Genomic DNA, 19,990 nt, shown 5'->3' on the forward strand with positions numbered 1-19,990 from the left:
GTGAGTGGGGTGAGTGGGGTGAGTGGGGTAGGTGGGTGGGGTAGGTGAGTGGGGTAGGTGATTGGGGTGAGTGGGGTGAGTGGAGTGAGTGGGGTAGGTGAGTGGGGTGAGTGGGGTGAGTGGGTGAGTGGGGTGAGTGGGGTAGGTGAGTGAGGTGAGTGAGGTGAGTGGGGTGAGTGGGGTGAGTGGGGTAGGTGAGTAGGGTGATGGGGTAGGTGAGTGGGGTGAGTGGTGTAGGTGAGTGGGGTGAGTGGGGTAGGTGTGTGGGGTGAGTGGGGTGAGTGGGGTAGGTGAGTGGGGTGAGTGGGGTGAGTGGGGGGAGTGGGGTAGGTGGGTGGGGTAGGTGAGTGGGGTGAGTGGGGTGGGTGAGTGGGGTGAGTGGGGTGAGTGGGGTAGGTGAGTGAGGTGAGTGGGGTGAGTGGGGTGAGTGGGGTAGGTGAGTGGGGTGAGTGGGGTAGGTGTGTGGGGTGAGTGGGGTGAGTGGGTAAGGTGAGTGGGGGTGAGTGGGGTGAGTGGGGGGAGTGGCATAGGTGGGTGGGGTAGGTGAGTGGGGTGAGTGGGGTGAGTGAGTGGGGTGAGTGGGGTGGGTGAGTGGGGTGAGTGGGGTGAATGGGGTAGGTGAGTGGGGTGAGTGGAGTGAGTGGAGTACGTGAGTGGGATGAGTGGTGTAGGTGAGTGGGGTGAGAGGGGTAGGTGAGTGGGGTGAGTGGGGTGAGTGGTTTAGGTGAGTGGGTAGGTGAGTGGAGTGAGTGAGTGGGGTGGTGGTGTAGGTGAGTGGGGTGAGTGGTGTAGGTGAGTGGGGTGAGTGGTGTAGGTGAGTGGTGTTGGTGAGTGGGGTGAGTGGGGTAGGTGAGTGGGGTAGGTGAGTGGGGTGAGTGGGGTAGTGGTTTAGGTGAGTGGGGTGAGTGGGTAGGTGAGTGGGGTGAGTGAGTGGGGTGAGTGATGTAGGTGAGTGGAGTGAGTGGTGTAGGTGAGTGTGGTGAGTGGTGTAGGTGAGTAGTGTAGGTGAGTGGGGTGAGTGGGGTAGGTGAGTGGGGTGAGTGGGGTGAGTGGGGTAGGTGGGTGTGGTAGGTGAGTGGGGTAGGTGAGTGGGGTGAGTGGGGTGAGTGGGGTGAGTGGAGTGAGTGGGGTAGGTGAGTGGGGTGAGTGGGGTGAGTGGGGTGAGTGGAGTGAGTGGGGTGAGTGGGGTAGGTGAGTGAGGTGAGTGAGGTGAGTGGGGTGAGTGGGGTGAGTGGGGTAGGTGAGTAGGCTGAATGGGGTAGGTGAGTGGGGTGAGTGGTGTAGGTGAGTGGGGTGAGTGGGGTAGGTGTGTGGGGTGAGTGGGGTGAGTGGGGTAGGTGAGTGGGGTGAGTGGGGGGAGTGGGGTAGGTGGGTGGGGTAGGTGAGTGGGGTGAGTGGGGTGGGTGAGTGGGGTGAGTGGGGTGAGTGGGGTAGGTGAGTGGGGTGAGTGGGGTAGGTGTGTGGGGTGAGTGGGGTGAGTGGGTAAGGTGAGTGGGGTGAGTGGGGTGAGTGGGGGGAGTGGGGTAGGTGGGTGGGATAGGTGAGTGGGGTGAGTGGGGTGAGTGAGTGGGGTGAGTGGGGTGGGTGAGTGGGGTGAGTGGAGTACGTGAGTGGGGTGAGTAGTGTAGGTGAGTGGGGTGAGAGGGGTAGGTGAGTGGGGTGAGTGGGGTGAGTGGTTTAGGTTAGTGGGGTAGGTGAGTGGGGTGAGTGAGTGGGGTGAGTGGTGTAGGTGAGTGGGGTGAGTGGTGTAGGTGAGTGGGGTGAGTGGGGTAGGTGAGTGGGGTAGGTGAGTGGGGTGAGTGGGGTAGGTGAGTGTGGTGAGTGGTGTACGTGAGTGGGGTGAGTGGGGTAGGTGAATGGGGTAGATGAGCGGGGTAGGTGAGTGGGGTAGGTGAGTGGGGTAGGTGAGTGGAGTAGGTGAGTGGGGTAGGTGAGTGGGGTGAGTGGGGTGAGTGGTTTAGGTGAGTGGGTAGGTGAGTGGGGTGAGTGGTGTGGGTGAGTGGTGTAGGTGAGTGGGGTAGGTGAGTGGGGTAGGTGCGTGGGGTAGGTGAGTGGGGTAGGTGAGTGGGGTAGGTGAGTGTGGTGAGTGGTGTAGGTGAGTGGGGTAGGTGAGTGGGGTAGGTGAGTGGGGTAGGTGAGTGGGGTAGGTGAGTGGTGTAGGTGAGTGGGGTAGGTGAGTGGGGTAGGTGAGTGTGGTGAGTGGTGTAGGTTAGTGGGGTAGGTGAGTGGGGTAGGTGAGTGGGGTAGGTGAGTGGGGTAGGTGAGTGGGGTAGGTGAGTGAGGTGAGTGGGGTAGGTGAGTGGGGTAGGTGAGTGGGGTAGGTGAGTGGGGTAGGTGAGTGTGGTGAGTGGGGTAGGTGAGTGGGGTAGGTGAGTGTGGTAGGTGAGTGGGGTAGGTGAGTGTGGTGAGTGAGGTAGGTGAGTGGGGTAGGTGAGTGTGGTGAGTGGGGTAGGTGAGTGGGGTAGGTGAGTGAGGTGAGTGGGGTAGGTGAGTGGGGTAGGTGAGTGGGGTAGGTGAGTGGGGTAGGTGAGTGGTGTAGGTGAGTGTGGTGAGTGGGCTAGGTGAGTGTGGTGAGTGGGGTAGGTGAGTGGGGTAGGTGAGTGAGGTGAGTGGGGTAGGTGAGTGGGGTAGGTGAGTGGGGTAGGTGAGTGGTGTAGGTGAGTGGGGTGAGTGGGGTAGGTGAGTGGGGTAGGTGAGTGGGGTAGGTGAGTGGGGTGAGTGGGGTAGGTGAATGTGGTGAGTGGTGTAGGTGAGTGTGGTGAGTGGTGTACGTGAGTGGGGTGAGTGGGGTAGGTGAATGGGGTAGATGAGCGGGGTAGGTGAGTGGGGTAGGTGAGTGGGGTAGGTGAGTGGAGTAGGTGAGTGGGGTAGGTGAGTGGGGTGAGTGGGGTGAGTGGTTTAGGTGAGTGGGTAGGTGAGTGGGGTGAGTGGTGTGGGTGAGTGGTGTAGGTGAGTGGGGTAGGTGAGTGGGGTAGGTTCGTGGGGTAGGTGAGTGGGGTAGGTGAGTGGGGTAGGTGAGTGTGGTGAGTGGTGTAGGTGAGTGGGGTAGGTGAGTGGGGTAGGTGAGTGGGGTAGGTGAGTGGGGTAGGTGAGTGGGGTAGGTGAGTGGTGTAGGTGAGTGGGGTAGGTGAGTGGGGTAGGTGAGTGTGGTGAGTGGTGTAGGTTAGTGGGGTAGGTGAGTGGGGTAGGTGAGTGGGGTAGGTGAGTGGGGTAGGTGAGTGGGGTAGGTGAGTGAGGTGAGTGGGGTAGGTGAGTGGGGTAGGTGAGTGGGGTAGGTGAGTGGGGTAGGTGAGTGTGGTGAGTGGGGTAGGTGAGTGGGGTAGGTGAGTGTGGTGAGTGGGGTAGGTGAGTGGGGTAGGTGAGTGTGGTGAGTGGGGTAGGTAAGTGGGGTAGGTGAGTGTGGTGAGTGGGGTAGGTGAGTGGGGTAGGTGAGTGGGGTAGGTGAGTGGTGTAGGTGAGTGTGGTGAGTGGGGTAGGTGAGTGTGGTGAGTGGGGTAGGTGAGTGGGGTAGGTGAGTGAGGTGAGTGGGGTAGGTGAGTGGGGTAGGTGAGTGGGGTAGGTGAGTGGTGTAGGTGAGTGGTGTAGGTGAGTGGGGGTGAGTGGGGTAGGTGAGTGGGGTAGGTGAGTGGGCCCCATGCTTCTATCATCGCCTCGTGCCCTCCACGTTCTGCAAGAACGGCAAAGACAAAGACAAAGACCCCCACGCTTCCCGTGTAGCCTCTACAGACTGCTGGGGCAAGTGCTGTGTCTATGTACTACACACACCACACACAGACAAAGCTCCCCCAGGTAGCCTCTAGCAGGGCTGAAGGGGCAAGTGCTGTTAGCTAGCGAGTAGCAGCAGCAGTGTCTATGTAATACACACACCACGCACAGACAAAGCTCCCCCAGGTAGCCTCTAGCAGGGCTGTAGGGGCAAGTGCTGTTAGCGAGCCCCTAATGAAGGCCACTGTGGAACACAGCACCAAGCCCGGCCGCCTTTGTCTCCCCAGTGGCCATGTTCACCACACACCGCTGCACCAGCAACTCATTTGAGGCTGAGTCGATCTAGGGCAGGCGCAGGACCGGTTCAGATAATCGTCACCGATGGTGTTGGCCGTGAGCGGGGATCGATGGGTCTCTATGAGTATGGGTCTCTGTGGGTCTCTGTGGATCTCTGTGGGTCTGGGTGTCTGTGGGTCTCTATGAGCATGGGTGTCTGTGGGTCTCTGTGGGTCTGGGTCTCTGTGGGTCTCTATGGGTCTGTGGGTCTCTGTGGGTCTCTATGGGTCTGGGCCTCTATGGGTCTGGGTGTCTGTGGGTCTCTGTGGGTCTCTGTGGGTCTGGGTCTCTGTGGGTCTCTGTGGGTCTGGGTCTTTGTGGGTCTCTATGGGTCTGGGTCTCTGTGGGTCTCTATGGGTCTGGGTGTCTGTGGGTCTCTGTGGGTCTCTATGGGTCTGGGCCTCTATGGGTCTGGGTGTATGTGGGTCTCTGTGGGTCTCTGTGGGTGTCTGTGGGTCTCTGTAGGTCTGGCTGTCTGTGGGTCTCTGTGGTTCTCTGTGGGTCGGGGTCTCTGTGGGTCTCTATGCGTCTGGGTGTCTGTGGGTCTCTGTGGGTCTGGGTGTCTGTGGGTGTCTGTGGGTCTCTATGGGCCTGGGTGTCTGTGGGTCTCTATGGGCCTGGGTGTCTGTGGGTCTCTGTGGGTGTCTGTGGGTGTCTGTGGGTATGTGTGGGTCTCTGTGGGTCTCTGTGGGTGTCTGTGGGTGTGTGTGGGTCTCTGTGGGTCTGGGTGTCTGTGGGTGTGTGTGGGTCTCTATGGGTGTCTGTGGGTCTCTATGGGTGTCTGTGGGTGTCTGTGGGTCTCTGTGGGTGTCTGTGGGTTCTGTGGGTCTCTGTGGGTGTCTGTGGGTCTCTGTGGGTCTCTGTGGGTGTCTGTGGGTGTCTGTGGGTCTCTGTGGGTGTCTGTGGGTGTCTGTGAGTCTCTGTGGGTCTCTGTGGGTCTCTGTGGGTGTCTGTGGGTCTCTGTGGGTCTCTGTAGCGTCAGAGAGAGACCAAGAAATTCGACTCACCTCGTAAACGCAATCTGCGTGCTGCCCGGACGGCGAGCAACGTGCCGCTGTTCGCTTCGACAGCGACTCTCTGTGGCCTGTGGAGATCCCAGACAAAGAAATAGAGGCACCTGTATCACCACCACTACCTGTATCACCACCACTACCTGTATCACCACCACTACCACCACCTGTATCACCACCACTACCTGTATCACCACCACTACCTGTATCACCACCACTACCACCACCTGTATCACCACCACCACTACCTGTATCACCACCACCACCTGTATCACCACCACTACCTGTATCACCACCACCACTACCTGTATCACCACCACTACCTGTATCACCACCACTACCTGTATCACCATCACCACCACCACCTGTATCATCACCACCACTACCTGTATCACCACCACCACCACCACCTGTATCACCACCACCACTACCTGTATCACCACCACCACCACCACCGTCACCACCTGTATCACCACCACTACCTGTATCACCACCACTACCTGTATCACCATCACCACCACCACCTGTATCACCACCATTACCTGTATCACCACCACTACCTGTATCACCACCACCATTACCACCTGTATCACCACCACCACCTGTATCACCACCACTACCTGTATCACCATCACCACCTGTATCACCACCACTACCTGTATCACCACCACCACTACCTGTATCACCACCACTACCACCTGTATCACCACCACTACTACCACCACCACCACCACTACCTGTATCACCACCACCACTACCTGTATCACCACCACCACCGCCTGTATCACCACCACTACCTGTATCACCACCACTACCTGTATCACCACCACTACCTGTATCACCACCACCACTACCTGTATCACCATCACCACCTGTATCACCACCACTACCTGTATCACCACCACTACCACCATCGTCACCATCACCACCTGTATCACCACCACTACCTGTATCACCACCACTACCTGTATCACCACCACCACCACCTGTATCACCACCACTACCTGTATCACCACCACTACCTGTATCACCATCACCACCTGTATCACCATCACCACTACCTGTATCTCCACCACCACCTGTATCACCATCACCACTACCTGTATCTCCACCACCACTACCTGTATCACCACCACTACCTGTATCACCATCACCACCTGTATCACCACCACTACCACCATCGTCACCATCACCACCTGTATCACCACCACTACCTGTATCACCACCACTACCTGTATCACCACCACCACTACCTGTATCACCACCATCACTACCTGTATCACCACCACTACTACCTGTATCACCATCACCACCTGTATCACCACCACTACCTGTATCACCACCACCACTACCGGTATCACCACCATCACTACCTGTATCACCACCACTACCTGTATCACCATCACCACCTGTATCACCACCACTACCTGTATCACCACCATCACTACCTGTATCACCACCACTACTACCTGTATCACCACCACCACTACCTGTATCACCACCACTACCTGTATCACCACCACTACTACCTGTATCACCACCACTACCTGTATCACCACCACTACTACCTGTATCACCACCACTACCTGTATCACCACCACTACCTGTATCACCACCACCACCACCTGTATCACCATCACCACCTGTACCACCACCACCACTACCTGTATCACCACCACTACCTGTATCACCACCACTACCTGTATCACCACCACCACTACCTGTATCACCACCACTACCACCTGTATCACCACCACTACTACCACCACCACCACCACTACCTGTATCACCACCACCACTACCTGTATCACCACCACCACCGCCTGTATCACCACCACTACCTGTATCACCACCACTACCTGTATCACCACCACTACCTGTATCACCACCACCACTACCTGTATCACCATCACCACCTGTATCACCACCACTACCTGTATCACCACCACTACCACCATCGTCACCATCACCACCTGTATCACCACCACTACCTGTATCACCACCACTACCTGTATCACCACCACCACCACCTGTATCACCACCACTACCTGTATCACCACCACTACCTGTATCACCATCACCACCTGTATCACCATCACCACTACCTGTATCTCCACCACCACTACCTGTATCACCACCACTACCTGTATCACCATCACCACCTGTATCACCACCACTACCACCATCGTCACCATCACCACCTGTATCACCACCACTACCTGTATCACCACCACTACCTGTATCACCACCACCACTACCTGTATCACCACCATCACTACCTGTATCACCACCACTACTACCTGTATCACCATCACCACCTGTATCACCACCACTACCTGTATCACCACCATCACTACCTGTATCACCACCACTACCTGTATCACCATCACCACCTGTATCACCACCACTACCTGTATCACCACCATCACTACCTGTATCACCACCACTACTACCTGTATCACCACCACCACTACCTGTATCACCACCACTACCTGTATCACCACCACTACTACCTGTATCACCACCACTACCTGTATCACCACCACTACTACCTGTATCACCACCACTACCTGTATCACCACCACTACCTGTATCACCACCACCACCACCTGTATCACCATCACCACCTGTACCACCACTACCTGTATCACCACCACTACCTGTATCACCACCACTACCTGTATCACCACCACCACTACCTGTATCACCATCACCCCCTGTATCACCACCACCACCTGTATCACCACCACTACCTGTATCACCACCACCACTACCTGTATCACCACCACCACTACCTGTATCACCACCACTACCTGTATCACCATCACCCCCTGTATCACCACCACTACCTGTATCACCACCACCACTACCTGTATCACCACCACCACCTGTATCACCATCACCACCTGTATCACCACCACTACCACCATCGTCACCATCACCACCTGTATCACCACCACTACCTGTATCACCACCACTACCTGTATCACCACCACCACCATCACCACCACTACTACCATCGTCACCATCTCCACCACTACCATCATCGTCACCACGACTATCTCCACCACTACTACCACCACCATCGTCACCATCACCACCATCACCACCACTACCATCACCACCTGTACCTCCACCACTACCACCACCACCACCCTCCCCACCCTCCACCCCCCTCACCTCTGCGCGCTGCCACCGCCCAGACAACTCCGGCCAGGGCGAGCGCCGCGGCTCCGGCCGAGACGCACGCGAGAGGCACGCGGAGCCCCTCCCCCTTCCCCCCCTCCTCGCGGCACCCAGAGCCGCCTCCAGCGCCGCTGCCGTTCGCCGAAGCTCCGTCGACCTGCGACGTCACGCGGCCCTCCCTCCGGCTCCTCCCCCTCCTCTGGCTCCTCCCCCTCCGCCTCCTGCCGCTGCCGCTGCTGCCGGGTCGTGAGGCGGTCACCTGCGGGCAGAGGAGCGGACAGTGGAGCCCAGTGGGCCTCGGACGTCCGGCTGGCCCCTCCCACCCCCTGCTGCTGCTGCTGCCCCACTACTATACACTACACTATACACTACACTATACACTACACTATACACTACACTACTATACACTATACACTACACTATACACTACACTATACACTACACTATACACTAAAATACACTACACTATACACTATACACTACACTATACACTACACTATACACTACACTATACACTAAAATACACTACACTATACACTACACAACTATACACTATACACTACACTATACACTACACTATACACTACACTATACACTACTATACACTACACTATACACTACACTATACACTACACACTACACTACACTATACACTACATTATACACTACACTACACTATACACTACACTATACACTACACTATACACTACACTATACACTACACTACTATACACTACACTATACACTACACTATACACTACACTATACACTACACTATACACTACTATACACTACACTATACACTACACTATACACTACACACTACACTACACTATACACTACATTATACACTACACTACACTATACACTACACTATACACTACACATACACTACACTATACACTACACTATACACTACACTATACACTACACTACTATACACTACACTATACACTACACTATACACTACACACTACTATACACTACACTATACACTACACACTACTATACACTACTATACACTACACTATACACTACACTATACACTACACACTACTATACACTACACTATACACTACACTATACACTATACACTACACTATACACTACACTACTATACACTACACTATACACTACACTATACACTAATATACACTACACTATACACTACACTACTATACACTATACACTACACTACTATACACTACACTATGCACTACACTATACACTACACTATACACTACTATACACTACACTACTATACACTACACTATACACTACACTACTATACACTACACTATACACTACACTATACACTACACTATACACTACTATACACTACACTATACACTATACACTACACTATACACTACACTATACACTACACTATACACTACTATACACTACACTACACTAATATACACTACACTATACACTACACTATACACTACACTACCGACACTACCACTATACACTACACTATACACTACTATACACTACACTACACTAATATACACTATACTATACACTACACTATACACTACACTATACACTACACTATACACTACACTATACACTACATATACACTACACTATACACTACTACACTATACACTACACTATACACTACACTATACACTACTACACTACTATGCACTGCACTATACACTACACTATACACTACACTATACACTACTACACAACACACTACACTATACACTACACTATACACTACTACACTATACACTACACTATACACTACACTAAACACTACACTATGACTACTACACTATACACTACACTATACACTACACTATACACTACTATACACTACACTACTATACACTATACACTACACCAAACACTATACACTACACTATACACTACACTACTATACACTACACTATACACTACACTATACACTACACACTACTATACACTACACTATACATTACACACTACTATACACTACTATACACTACACTACACTATACACTACACTATACACTACACACTACTATACACTACACTATACACTACACTATACACTATACACTACACTATACACTACACTACTATACACTACACTATACACTACACTATACACTAATATACACTACACTATACACTACACTACTATACACTATACACTACACTACTATACACTACACTATACACTACACTATACACTACACTATACACTACTATACACTACACTACTATACACTACACTATACACTACACTACTATACACTACACTATACACTACACTATACACTACACTATACACTACTATACACTACCTATACACTACACTATACACTACACTATACACTACACTATACACTACACTATACACTACTATACACTACACTATACACTACACTATACACTACACTACTATACACTACACTATACACTACACTATACACTACTATACACTACACTACTATACACTACACTATACACTACACTATACACTACACTATACACTACACTATACACTACACTATACACTACATTATACACTACACTATACACTACTACACTATACACTACACTATACACTACACTATACACTACTACACTACTATGCACTGCACTATACACTACTACACTATACACTACACTATACACTACTACACAACACACTACACTATACACTACACTATACACTACTACACTATACACTACACTATACACTACACTAAACACTACACTATGCACTACTACACTATACACTACACTATACACTACACTATACACTACTATACACTACACTACTATACACTATACACTACACTATACACTACACTATACACTACACTATACACTACACTACACTATACACTACTATACACTACACTATACACTACACTATACACTACACTATACACTACACTATACACTACACTACTATACACTATACACTACACTATACACTACACTATACACTATACACTACACTATACACTACACTATACACTACACTACTATACACTACACTATACACTATACACTACACTACTATACACTACACTATACACTACACTACACACTACACTATACACTACTATAAACTACACTATACACTACACTATACACTACACTATACACTACTATACACTACACTACTATACACTATACACTACACGATACACTACACTATACACTACACTATACACTACACTATACACTACACTATACACTACACTACTATACACTACACTATACACTACACTATACACTACACTATGCACTACACTACACTATACACTACACTACACACTACACTATACACTACACTATACACTACACTATACACTACACTATACACTACACTATACACTACACTACTATACACTACACTACTATACACTACTATACACTACACTATACACTAATATAAACTGCACTGTACACTACACTATACACTACACTATACACTACACTACTATACACTACACTATACACTACACTATACACTACACTACTATACACTACACTATACACTACACTATACACTACACTATACACTACACTACTATACACTATACACTACTCTACACTACTATACACTACACTACTATACACTACTATACACTATACACTACACACTACACTACACTATTATACACTACACTATACACTACACTACACTATACACTACACTATACACTACACTATACACTACACTATACACTACTATACACTACACTACTATACACTACACTACTATACACTACACTATACACTACACTATACACTACACTACTATACACTACACTATACACTACACTACTATACACTACACTACTATACACTACACTATACACTACTACACTAATATACACTACACTATACACTACTATACACTACTATACACTACACTACTATACACTACACTACTATACACTATACACTACACACTACACTACACTATTATACACTACACTATACACTACACTACTATACACTACACTATACACTACACTATACACGACACTATACACTACACTACTATACACTACATTATACTTCTACCCTATACACTACTATACACTACACTATACACTACACTATACACTACACTATACACTACACTATTTTACACTACACTATACACTACACTATACACTACACTATACACTACACTACTATACACTACACTACTATACACTACACTATACACTACACTATACACTACACTACTATACACTACACTACTATACACTACACTATACACTACTATACACTACACTATACACTACACTATACACTACACTAATATACACTATACTTCTACCCTATACACTACTATACACTACACTATACACTACACTATACACTACTAAACACTACACTATACTTCTACCCTATACACTACTAAACACTACACTATACACTACACTATACACTACTATACACTACACTATACACTACTGTACACTACACTATACACTACTATACACTACACTATACACTACACTATACACGATACTATACACTACACTATATACTACACTATACACCACTATACACTACACTACACTATACACTACACTATACACTACAATATAGACTACACTATACTATACACTACACTATACACTACTATACACTACACTATACACTATACTATACACTGCACTAAAGACTACACTATACACTACACTATACACTACACTATACACTGCATTATACACTACAATATACAAAACTATACACTACACTATACACTACACTATACACTACACTACTATACACTACACTATACACTACACTACTATACACTACACTACTATACACTACACTATACACTACTACACTAATATACACTACACTATACACTACTATACACTACTATACACTACACTACTATACACTACACTACTATACACTATACACTACACACTACACTACACTATTATACACTACACTATACACTACACTACTATACACTACACTATACACTACACTATACACGACACTATACACTACACTACTATACACTACATTATACTTCTACCCTATACACTACTATACACTACACTATACACTACACTATACACTACACTATACACTACACTATTTTACACTACACTATACACTACACTATACACTACACTATACACTACACTACTATACACTACACTACTATACACTACACTATACACTACACTATACACTACACTACTATACACTACACTACTATACACTACACTATACACTACTATACACTACACTATACACTACACTATACACTACACTAATATACACTATACTTCTACCCTATACACTACTATACACTACACTATACACTACACTATACACTACTAAACACTACACTATACTTCTACCCTATACACTACTAAACACTACACTATACACTACACTATACACTACTATACACTACACTATACACTACTGTACACTACACTATACACTACTATACACTACACTATACACTACACTATACACGATACTATACACTACACTATATACTACACTATACACCACTATACACTACACTACACTATACACTACACTATACACTACAATATAGACTACACTATACTATACACTACACTATACACTACTATACACTACACTATACACTATACTATACACTGCACTAAAGACTACACTATACACTACACTATACACTACACTATACACTACACTATACACTGCATTATACACTACAATATACAAAACTATACACTACACTATACACTACACTATACACTACTAAACACTACACTATACTTCTACCCTATACACTACTAAACACTACACTATACACTACACTATACACTACAATATACATTACACTATACACTACACTATAAACTATACTACACACTACAATATACACTACTATATACACTACTATAGACACTACACTATACACTACACCATACACTACTATATACACTATACTATACACTACTATATAAACTATACTACACACTACACTACACACTACTATATACACTACACTATACACTACTATACACTACACTATGCACTACTATATACACTATACACTACACTATACACTACACTATACACTACACTATACACTACACTACTACACACAAAATTTTGATTTAAAGCTTTCGTGACTGCAGGGATTCATATTCTTGGTTCTTTCGGTAAAGTCACCACCACGTAGAAGGGAATCAATAAAATAATAAAAATATAAAACAATGGAATTCTCACGACGTTTCGACTGCAACACAAGCAATCATCATCAGGTGTGAAAACCACAGCAAGACATTTTGAAAAAAGTGGCGGTGTTTGTTTTAACGTTAGCACCACGGAGAGCGATTTGACAGTCATTCAGATGGACGAGTCCATCTATGTTCAGATGGACGAGTCCATCTATGTTCAGATGGACGAGTCCATCTATGTTCAGATGGACGAGCCCATCTATGTTCAGATGGACGAGTCCATCTATGTTCAGAAGGACGAGTCCATCTATGTTCAGAAGGACGAGTCCATCTATGTTCAGAAGGACGAGTCCATCTATGTTCAGAAGGACGAGTCCATCTATGTTCAGATGGACGAGTCCATCAATGTTCAGAAGGACGAGTCCATCTATGTTCAGATGGACGAGTCCATCTATGTTCAGAAGGACGAGTCCATCTATGTTCAGAAGGACGAGTCCATCTATGTTCAGAAGGACGAGTCCATCTATGTTCAGATGGACGAGTCCATCAATGTTCAGAAGGACGAGTCCATCTATGTTCAGATGGACGAGTCCATCTATGTTCAGAAGCACGAGTCCATCTATGTTCAGATGGACGAGTCCATCTATGTTCAGAAGGACGAGTCCATCTATGTTCAGATGGACGAGTCCATATATGTTCAGAAGCACGAGTCCATCTATGTTCAGATGGACGAGTCCATCTATGTTCAGAAGGACGAGTCCATCTATGTTCAGATGGACGAGTCCATCTATGTTCAGATGGACGAGTCCATCTATGTTCAGATGGACGAGTTCATCTATGTTCAGAAGGACGAGTCCATCTATGTTCAGATGGATGAGTCCATCTATGTTCAGATGGACGAGTCCATCTATGTTCAGAAGGACGAGTCCATCTATGTTCAGAAGGACGAGTCCATCTATGTTCAGATGGACGAGTCCATCTATGTTCAGAAGGACGAGTCCATCTATGTTCAGAAGGACGAGTCCATCTATGTTCAGATGGACGAGTCCATCTATGTTCAGATGGACGAGTCCATCTATGTTCAGAAGGATGAGTCCATCTATGTTCAGATGGACGAGTCCATCTGTGTTCAGAAGGACGAGTCCATCTATGTTCAGATGGACGAGTCCATCTATGTTCAGATGGACGAGTCCATCTATGTTCAGAAGGACGAGTCCATCTATGTTTAGATGGACGAGTCCACACAGACACACACACACATAGACACACACACACACATAGACCCACACATAGACACACACACACAGACACACACACACAGACACACACACACATAGACACACACATAGACACACACACACAGACACACACACACACAGACACACACACACACAGACACACACACACATAGACACACACATAGACACACACACACATAGACACACACATAGACACACACACACAGACACACACACGCAGACACACACATAGACACACACATAGACACATACACACACACACATAGACCCACACACAGACACAGACACACAGACACACACACACAGACACACACACATAGACACACACACACATAGACCCACACATAGACACACACACATAGACCCACACACAGACACACACACACAGACACACACACAGACACACACAGACACACACACATACATAGACACACACATAGACACACACACAAACACACATAGACCCACACATAGACACACACACACACACATAGACATTCAAGTAGAGCGGACCAGCACAGGCACAAGCAGACAGTGAAGTCGCCGTAAATAGGCAGACAAGGCAATTACTGTGCGGTTTTAGCAGTGACATGATTCCCTTGTCAGTAGTTTCAGTTTGGTCAGTTTAACTCGCTAGGAGGCTTTCGCGAGCAATATTATCGTCATTAATAATAAGGGGGTTTTTTTGGGGGGGTGTTAGATCGCGTATAAATGTGTCGTAAGCCCTCTCCACCACCCGACACGGCCAATCAGCACAAAAAGTGTCACGTTGACAAAAGGGCACAAAATAGTTCACTACTTTAGCCCTACACCGGTGTATTGTTGAAGAGTGAATCCACAACATTTACAGTTTAGAGTTGTACTGCGTCGTTCCGCTGGTAACTACATCCCCAGCATCATCATCGTCGGGCAATTCGCCAAAATGGGTTCCGACTCGTTTATAAATAACGCGATCTAACACACCCCCAAAAAAATCTTTATTATTAATGATAATAATATTGGTCGCGAAAGCCTGCTAACGTGTTAAACTGATAATGGTGATGATGGTAGTGATGGTGGCGATGGTATTGGTGATGGTGGTGGTGGTGATGGTATTGGTGATGGTGATGATAGTAGTGATGATAATGGTGATTCATAATAAAGGATTTTTTTGGGGGTGTGTTAGATCGAGTTATTTATAAATGTGTCGTAAGCCCTCTCCACCACCCGACACGGCCAATCAGCACAAAAAAGTGTCACGTTGACAAAAAGCACACAAAATAGTTCACTACTTTAGCCCTACACCGGTGTATTGTTGAAGAGCGAATCCACAACATTTACAGTTTAGAGTTGTACTGCGTCGTTCCGCTGGTAACTACATCCCCAGCATCATCATTGTCGGGCAATTCGCCCGAATGTTAAAGCCCTCTCCACTTGCTCCCGGTCTTAAATATAACAGCAGCAGGGTGACGTCATCATCATTTAACTCATTTCAGGTGCAGTAATTATATAATCGATTGGTAATCAATCAATGGTTACGATTAGTAGTAATGCGTTGTAGATTAGTAATTAGTTGTAATGTGTGTGTGTAAAAGGGTGACGTTACGTAACATTCCATGCCCTGTGTAGACATTGTAACAGAAGCTACACGTTCAACATCACACCATTTAGAACTATATACAATAAGGGTGAAGTTCATAATGAAGGTTTTTTTTGGGGGGGTGTTAGATCGCGTTATTTATAAATGTGTCGTAAGCCCTCTCCACCACCCGACATGGCCAATCAGCACAAAAAGTGTCGAGTTGACAAAAGACACAAAATAGTTCACTACTTTAGCCCTACACCGGTGTATTGTTGAAGAGCGAACCCACAACATTTACAGTTTTGAGTTGTACTGCGTCGTTCCGCTGGTAACTACATCCCCAGCATCATCATCGTCGGCAATTCGCCACAATGGGTTTCGACACGTTTAAAAATAACGCGATCTAACACCCCAAAAAAAATCTTTATTATTAATGATAATAATATTGGTCGCGAAAGCCTGCTACGTGTTAAACTGATAATGGTGATGATGGTAGTGATGGTGGCGATGGTATTGGTGATGGTGGTGGTGATGATAGTAGTGATGATAATGGTGATTCATAATAAAGGTTTTTTTGGGGGGTGTTAGATCGCGTTATTTATAAATGTGTCGTAAGCCCTCTCCACCACCCGACACGGCCAATCAGCACAAAAAGTGTCGAGTTGACAAAAGGACACAAAATAGTTCACTACTTTAGCCCTACACCGGTGTGTTGTTGAAGAGTGAATCCACAACATTTACAGTTTGAGTTGTACTGTGTCGTACAACTCAAACTGTAATGTTGTTGATTCACTCTTCAACAATACACCGGTGGGCTAAAGTAGTGAACTATTTTGTGACTTTTGTCAACGTGACACTTTATTTTTGCTGCTGATTGGCCGTGTCGGGTGGTGGAGGGTTACGACACATTTATAAATAACGCGATCTAACACCCAAAAAAAAATCTTTATTATTAATGATAATAATATTGGTCGCGAAAGCCTGCTAACGTGTTAAACTGATAATGGTGATGATGGTAGTGATGGTGGCGATGGTATTGGTGGTGGTGGTGATGGTATTGGTGATGGTGATGATAGTAGTGATGATAATGGTGATTCATAATGAAGGTTTTTTTGGGGGTGTGTTAGATCGAGTTATTTATAAATGTGTCGTAAGCCCTCTCCACCACCCGACACGGCCAATCAGCAAAAAAAAGTGTCACGTTGACAAAAAGCACACAAAATAGTTCACTACTTTAGCCCTACACCGGTGTATTGTTGAAGAGTGAACCCACAACATTTACAGTTTTGAGTTGTACTGCGTCGTTCCGCTGGTAACTACATCCCCAGCATCATCATTGTCGGGCAATTCGCCACAATGGGTTTCGACACGTTTATAAATAACGCGATCTAACACACCCCAAAAAAAAACCTTCATTACGAGTTGCAGCTTGGTGTTTTAAACATCTCAATACAGCTGTTTTGTCGCCAGACGAATTCGGGGAAAATTCTATCATCGAATTCTTGACTCTTTCGGTAAAGTCACCACCACCATCACCACCACCATCACCACCACCACCACTACCCACCACCACCACCCCCACCACTACCACCATCACCACCACCATCACCGTCGCGTAAGAAGGGAAACAATAAAACAATTTTAAAAAATAATAAACCGTACGTTTAATATTTTTATTATTGTATTGGTTCCCTTCTTACGCGGTGGTGGTGGTTGGTGGTTGGTTGGTTGGTAGTTGGTGACTTTACCGAAACAACCGATAATACGGATCCCCGCAAGTCGCAACAGCTTCGCATCGAAATTCTATAATCACGTGACCACATAGACAACAGACGCACAAATCCCACCACCACCATCACCACCACCATCACCACCATCACCACCATCACCACCATCACCACCACCACCATCACCACCACCACCATCACCACCACCATCACCACCATCACCACCACCACCATCATCACCACCACCATCACCACCACCCACCATCACCATCACCACCATCACCACCATCACCATCACCACCACCCCCACCACCACCATCATCACCACCACCATCACCACCACCACCCACCACCACCATCACCACCACCACCATCACCACCACCATCACCACCATCATCACCACCACCACCACCACCCACCACCATCATCACCACCATCACCACCACCATCACCACCACCACCCACCACCACCACCACCACTCACTGGCCGTGACCACCCGGTACACAGTCCTCCGGACGTCCGTGCCGTCGTGCCACGAGAAGTGGCAGTCGTAGCTGCCCGCAAACTCGTCCCGGTAGTCCCCGAACATCAGCGTGAAGTTTCGGGCTGCTAGGAACAGGGCCGGCTGGTGGACGCCAACCCCGCCCTGGACGCGGACGCCCGCGTTCGACCAAGTGCCTACGAACAGCACCGCGGCCGCCCAGGCACCCGGCCGGCCCCCCGGGGCCGGGGTCCACCGCCACTGGGCCCCGTCCGGCAGGGGCTCGCTGTCCGGCAGGTCGCAAAGGAGCACGCGGGGGTCGCCCACGGTGATGGTGACCGTGGTGGTGGTGGTGGTGGCCGTGGTGGCTGTGGTGGTGGTGGTGGCTGTGGTAGCAGAAGTGTGGAGGTGGGGGAGGGGAATGGGTTTGGGTTTGGTTAGTTGGAGTGGGGTGGGTTGGTGGGTTGGTGAGTGGGTGGGTGAGTGGGTGGGTGGGTGGGTTTGTGAGTGGGTGGGTGGGTGGGTTGGTGAGTGGGTGGGTGGGTGA

General features: G+C 47.5%; 1 protein-coding gene across 1 annotated transcript in view; it reads right to left on the reverse strand.

Annotated features, from left to right (window-relative positions):
- LOC142923326 (uncharacterized) overlaps window positions 1-19,990 on the reverse strand; it is a 48,897-nt gene that overhangs the window by 26,757 nt on the left and 2,150 nt on the right. Inside the window, exons 2-4 of the mRNA XM_076064394.1 lie at window positions 19,480-19,729; window positions 8,232-8,394; window positions 5,049-5,125 (exon numbers count right to left, since the gene is read on the reverse strand). Coding sequence (XP_075920509.1) covers window positions 5,049-5,125; window positions 8,232-8,394; window positions 19,480-19,729 — 490 coding nt within the window. The remainder of the gene's footprint in view (window positions 1-5,048; window positions 5,126-8,231; window positions 8,395-19,479; window positions 19,730-19,990) is intronic.

This window comes from Petromyzon marinus, unplaced genomic scaffold (assembly GCF_048934315.1).
Source record: "Petromyzon marinus isolate PM22_M1 ecotype Great Lakes invasive population unplaced genomic scaffold, UKy_Petmar_22M1.pri1.0 PM_Scaffold_42, whole genome shotgun sequence".
NCBI lineage: Eukaryota > Metazoa > Chordata > Hyperoartia > Petromyzontiformes > Petromyzontidae > Petromyzon > Petromyzon marinus.